General features: G+C 43.5%; 1 protein-coding gene across 2 annotated transcripts; it reads right to left on the minus strand.

The window, feature by feature from the left end:
• Positions 1-276: 276 nt before the first annotated feature.
• On the minus strand, positions 277-5,661 carry LOC142946063 (BPTF-associated chromatin complex component 1-like). 2 transcript variants are annotated; one of them, XM_076087108.1, is made up of 5 exons: positions 5,324-5,661; positions 4,106-4,200; positions 3,765-3,985; positions 1,842-1,949; positions 277-1,071 (listed from the first exon to the last, which is right to left on the minus strand). In XM_076087108.1, exons 1-5 carry the CDS (start codon positions 5,342-5,344, stop codon positions 1,007-1,009), a joined length of 510 nt encoding a protein of 169 aa, XP_075943223.1. In that variant the 5' UTR covers positions 5,345-5,661; the 3' UTR covers positions 277-1,006. The 2 variants fall into 2 exon arrangements, with proteins under 2 accessions (XP_075943223.1, XP_075943222.1); XM_076087107.1 differs by having other exon boundaries at positions 3,765-4,003.
• Positions 5,662-6,082: the final 421 nt, after the last annotated feature.

Consider the following 6,082-nt stretch of genomic DNA (forward strand, 5'->3'; position numbering starts at 1 on the left):
TGTGCGCTATATATAGAATATTTTCACCACTTTATTTTGCCATCAGACAGCGTTCTCTGGGGAACTGAAGGCGTTATCTACGCTCTCTTCAAAGCCACCAGACTCCACAGACAAACAGTAAGTTTACCTCTCAGAACACAGGAGCTGCTGATCTACCGCTGCCTCGGCGGCTAGTTCCTTTGTAACGGACTATGACCAAGGGTAAGGACCTAATACAACCACAGTTCAAAACATCACAACTATCCCTTTAACTGGAATGAAAAGTGTCTGATCTGATTTCTAGTCACCTCCAATACACTTTTACTGGCAGGTTAGGAGGAAGGAAGGAAGGAATTAAGTAAATTCACACAATACATTGAAAATATACCAGAACCATCACTCTTTGTTCTAAATACTCTAATAACTACTCCAGTACGCTTCAACAGAATCTTGTGTTGACACCTGCTAATACAAACATCAGCAGAATGCTGCACGACTGAATTGAATATGAAACAGAATAAAATGTTTTACATTGTTCAGACAAACATCTGCTTTCCAATCGGGTGCACGTGGATGAGAAGCGTTTCATCTGGATGATGCAGCCGAGGTTTCTCTGCTGCGTTGTGTTTGTTTTCCTGGCTTCTCTTTAAAGAAACACAGGAAGTACAAACGTTAGAACAGCTTCCTCGCTGCATTAAGTCTGTCTTTTGGGATTTTCTGGACGTTCCTACAAAGCAAAAGTCAACGAGGAGGAGAGGGAATGGTCTCAATTAATAACGATTGCAGTAAAAAAAAATATGTTCCATGATCCAAACATCATTCTGACAGTGCCAACAACTCTCAGTGGTGGGAAGCGTTGGATTGGATAAGAGACCTGCATGACACAACGCAATATTCAACACTACTATATTTTCTCTAATGGGGGTGGTCAGCATCTTCTGGCTCAAACGAAAAGTCCAGTTTTTCACAACTTTGCTCTTATTGTCATAGTTTCGTCCATCATTTCAAGTCCACAGGAGGTCAAAGGTCAACGGGAGAGCAGAGGAAGGTCACTGGGGTTCATGATGAGGCTCGAGTCCAGGTTCAAGTTATCTGTGGAGACAAAACAGCATTTGAACATTTCTATTGAAGGAGAGAAGTCTCAAGTTACTCACTGTCTGAGGCTCACAACAGCTCAGATATATGGTTCCTTTATTTATAAATGCTCAGTAACTTACAAAAACAGCTGGTCACTGTAGTTTTTAACAAATGTTACAGGAAGTAGGGCATTTATTGGGGACTATTTTAAGCAGCGGATTAATCCACATTTGATGCTTTGGTGAGTATTTGTGGCAGCAGGACGGCGTTTTTGAGGGATTGAGTCAGAATAAAATACAGTGTGTGTGTGTGTGTTGATGGTAATAAAGGAACATGTCACCCAGTGCAACATTGATGTGTTTCTAATAGCTTCTGGACAACAATGGAGATATCAGGCTTTGATACACACATGCACTTGCCAGCTTCATCCTCTTTTTAAGCTTTCAAAAAGCTGTCATTAAGTTTGATTCATTTCTAAGGTGAGAAATTAACCATTTAGATTCCAAATATGTGATCAGTTTATTCAAATAACGCCTGTTTGGAAATGTACAGCAGAAAAGGTAGGAACAGGTTCATTTAAACATGGGCTATTAAAAAAAAAAAAGAACAACAACAAATTGAATCAAGAACTACCACTTTGGCGATAGCTATCAGAACCAGTACAATTGCGTTCGAACCACAAGTGGGGAAAAAAATGGGCGGGGCAGCATGCGGTGAATAGAACAGCCCGACTCAAAACTCCTCCCACATCAACCCCTTCTGTGTGGTGCGTTCATGAACTTCACCTTGATCAAAGTTGTTGAGTTTTTTGGAGTTGGATCCTTCACCCAGTCCCTCGATGTCCACAAGATCACTGTTGACATCTGAGTCGTTAAGAGCACTGAGGGTCACATCTACACACACAGAGACAGAGAGAGAGAGAGAGAGAGAGAGAGAGAGAGACGTGTGTTTGTGGACATTGTAAAACATTAGCAAGAAAAAACAACAGTTACGCTAAAATCCTTACATAAAAAGAGAAACTCTGCTTTCTTCTGTGCAGTGATGTAGTTTGCTGATGTAGTTTGGAAGAAAGAAAATAGTTCCGACATAAAACTGCTCCCAATGAGGTCCGTGGATTACTTTGAGTAACCGGGTTATGATTTCTGGAAAGAGACGTTGCTGTCGAGTTTTTCAAATGCATTTTTCAATTTGTTGGCGCTTTGAGCACCAAAGGCTAAGTGCCATCTAGTTCTATTATATTGGAGAGAAGGCAGACATCTCTAAGGCCGATATCTCGGAAACTCTCACCAAAAGGCAGAAGCAGAGCAAGAGCTGACCGTAGGGTTGGGCGGTATGACCAAAAATGCATATCACGGTATTTTGTAAGATTCTGGCGGTTTCACGATATATCATGGTATTTTTTTTTCCGCGTTAAAGCATTAATTAATTAACGCCGAAAAGAAGCGGCCGGCCAACCGGCCAGCGAGTGGTGTACAGCCGTTTGTGTGGCGTGTCTTCCGTTCCATCACTTCCTGTTTCCATCACCTACATTCCCCTGGGTCCTAAGCCCCTCCAAGTTCAGCTTCTTATCACCCTCTATGTACCAACGTACATTTATAACAAATACCACACATATTACACGGTAAGCAGCGTTGCATATGTGTCTGACCAAAATACCTTTTGTTGTTCAGTCTTTGTTCATCCTGCATCGCTCTTTTCTGTTCTTTAATGTAACGTTACTGGAGCGACAGAGCCTCTCCCAGCTGTTAGCAGACTGTTGTTAGCGAGCTGTACCCAGCATGCAGTTCGGCGGTGAAATTTTATAAATGTACAATTATTAGTGTTACAAATTGTTTATGTGTGTTTTGCCCCTGTTAAAGAGCATTAGTTGTGGGTTGTTAATTGTTGTTATAAAGTTATGACCATGACTAGGGTTCCCTCTCAATACACTTAAGACAAGTAGCTCCGACCGTAGCGCTCTCAGCGGCGAACAATATATTTTGCTGCCTGTTGAAGAGCGACAGAAGTTGTTTCGGCTATGCACCGGTATGACGGTATATGAAAAATTCATATCATATGGGAAATTAAAACCGGTATACCGCCCAGCCCTAGCTGACCGTTAAAGATACTAAATTCAACATTAAGAGCATTCATTTAGCATCAAACAACTATTTGCTATGTAAAAGTATAGTGGAGTAATGTCTACCTGAGCATAAAATGAAGTCACCCTCCCTCTGTGTGTGTTGTAATCTGAGCTTCTCTGTACTTTGTTTACATAGCCAGGCCGTGTGTGCATGTACTGGCTAGCTAGCTGTCACCGCCATTCACTGCTTTCTTACGGAGGTTACAGCTGATAACGACATCCCGAACACCCCCCCCCCCCCTCCGGCTTCCCCTTCCGGTTAACACTGTCGCGGTTGGTTGCACTGTTAGCGCCGTTAGCTGCCAGCCGTCGGCTCAGCCGTTGAGGAGGCCGTCCCTCAATCACACATATGCTCTACATTTGCACTTTTAAGCAAGTTCAAACATGTTATCATTTTGAGATAATATGACGCTTGTGGAAATATTTTGTGCCCGATGGAGATCGATTACTGATCAACAACGTTCTCCCAGGAGTAAAATAAACAGTGTGTGGATTCTACGTTGTTGTTTGATTGTCAGGTTTGATGAAGAAGTAACTGGAACATTCACAACAGAATACGTTTTATGTTGCAGTTTTCCCGACTCACCTGCGGTCTTCTGTTTCTTCAGCGTGGGCTGCCTGGAGGGGGAACCCTGTAGTCCTGATGCCATGACAACCTGAGCTTTGGGCACAGAGACGACGGTCGGAGTGCCTTTCGTCGCCATGGCAACAGTGGTTTTCTTGATGACCTTCTTGGGCCCGTCCGAGGAGGCGGGCAGAGCCCCGTCTTCATATAGCTTCCTCTTCACGGTGCTCTTGGTCTGACCGCTGGAGGGAGGATGGGAACTAAACTGACTTTAGTATTCACACCAAGTTAAGAGGAGCGTCCACATGGGTTAAACCCTTCATTCACCGTTAATATGTATGAGTATTTGGGGTGTGCGTTACCCTGCAGGGCTGGAGTCCGCCACTGGGTGAAGCTGCATGGTGAGCTCTCCTAGTTTGGTGAAGGCAGCTCCAGCTGCGGAGAAGATCTCCCCAACCTGTGGAACACACACTTTAGCATTAAACACTGGAAACAGTGTCTGGTAATGCGAGTTCCATGGAGCATAGACTGTATATAACAAGTGCACGTAGTCATCGTGATGTCACCCATAGGTTTGTGGACTGATGTTATGAAACCTCAAATTTGGCGATTTCACCGTATTGAAATACGTGTCTCAACCGATGAAGAAAAGTTGCCATATTTGGAATGTGGAGGATTGACGTAGCGTATACGGCTCTGGTGGCGGCAGCGACATGTCAATCACAGTAAACCCGCCCTAAAGCATACCCTGCTTTATGGTCTGTTTGACTCTAAATGGACCATCATTTACTAAATGAACATCATGCTGTATTGAAGACTTGAAACTAGAGATTGAGACCATAAACTCATGTTTACTGAGGTAATAAATCAAGAGAGAATTAATGTAATTTTCTCATAGACAACCAGAGGAGTCGCCCCTTGGTGGACATTGGAGAGAATGCAAGTTTTAAGACATTTCCGCACCGGCTTCACTCTTCAGAACCAGAGACTCCTAGGTCGCCTCCTAGGAGTATGCATCATTCCACAGGGATCACATGAAGACGTGTGCTAACAATAGGCAGTGTGAGGGATTCACTACATGAACTAAAGTATATAAAAAAATGCACAATACAGCCATACGTGACCAAGTTATATATGTATTAATGTGCTGCTATTAAAACATCCTCCGCTATTCTGGTTTCAGGCTGCCTGGATGTTGAGATGTTGAAGGCTGGCTGCAGGGATTTGCTCGCCTTCAGACACAGACAGGGTGGACGCGCGCGCGCACACACGCACACACACACACAGTCTTGCATTTACAGTTTACAAAGAAGCTGTATGGAAACTGGGACTGCACCAACTTGAAAACTACAAGCGTTTTCCAAAGAACTGATCAAAGTGTCTGACTTCCCTGAATCCATATCTCAACGGTGAGGTGACCTTTAACCCACTGTTATGTTACCTTGCAGCGGCGGGAAACACAGCGAGGGGCTCGCGCGTTTGTGTACGTAGCAAGCAATAGACTATAGTTGAATACAATTCCGACCTGGCTACCTGCAGCGGCAAACTACTTCTCTGTAGTTCGTGTGTAAAATACTTACTTTAGTGGAAGCTGAGGTCATGTTGCCGGTCTCCGTGGTACCATAGACTGTGTTTAGTCTTTATAGTGTGTAGTAGCCTCAGTGATGCCTTCAAGTGGACGGAACAGCTGCTAAGATGCTAACAGTGTAGCTAGCTAGGAAAGTTAGCATGTGGTGCTCCTCCTGATGTAGCTGGGTATCTACAAATATGCTCTTCCGCCGCTTTCAGTGTCGGTGCCCGGAGAAGTCCACCGTTTGAACCAAACGCTGCATTGTGCATTTAAAGTTTCGTATCTGCTGTGAAAACGTTGCGACAGGAGACAAACGGGTCAGGTCACTCAATATAACCACAAGGAGAGTGCCGCCTTCACTGTCACCTCGTAATCTCCAGGCCTAGTGATATTCTTTATCGCGCCCCATGTTTGAGACATTATGATAGAATGTAAAGGTGGGTGACGGAAGTCAAACAGTGGCACACTCAATATACAGACAGTACCATTTAGAAATGTACAAAAAAGGAGAAAACCATCGGCAGTGAATGAATGAAATTATGACGTTACACAAATAAACATGAGAGTACTGCAAGGACCTGTTTGCATTCAGAAGAAATACATTGATATTTATATGTACATTCAAGTGGTTTCAAATAATAATCTTGTGTTTTTGAAAGCCTTTTGGACATCCTAAAAGACGGAACATTTGGAGGCATTGAACTCAGCACGCAGCACAGTGACATCTGGTGGTTTGCAGAAATTATAATAATGATTATAGTGTTTAAAT

The sequence above is a fragment of the Anarhichas minor genome, unplaced genomic scaffold (genome assembly GCF_050575085.1).
Source record: "Anarhichas minor isolate MPS153535 unplaced genomic scaffold, ASM5057508v1 ptg000009l, whole genome shotgun sequence".
Classification (NCBI taxonomy): domain Eukaryota; kingdom Metazoa; phylum Chordata; class Actinopteri; order Perciformes; family Anarhichadidae; genus Anarhichas; species Anarhichas minor.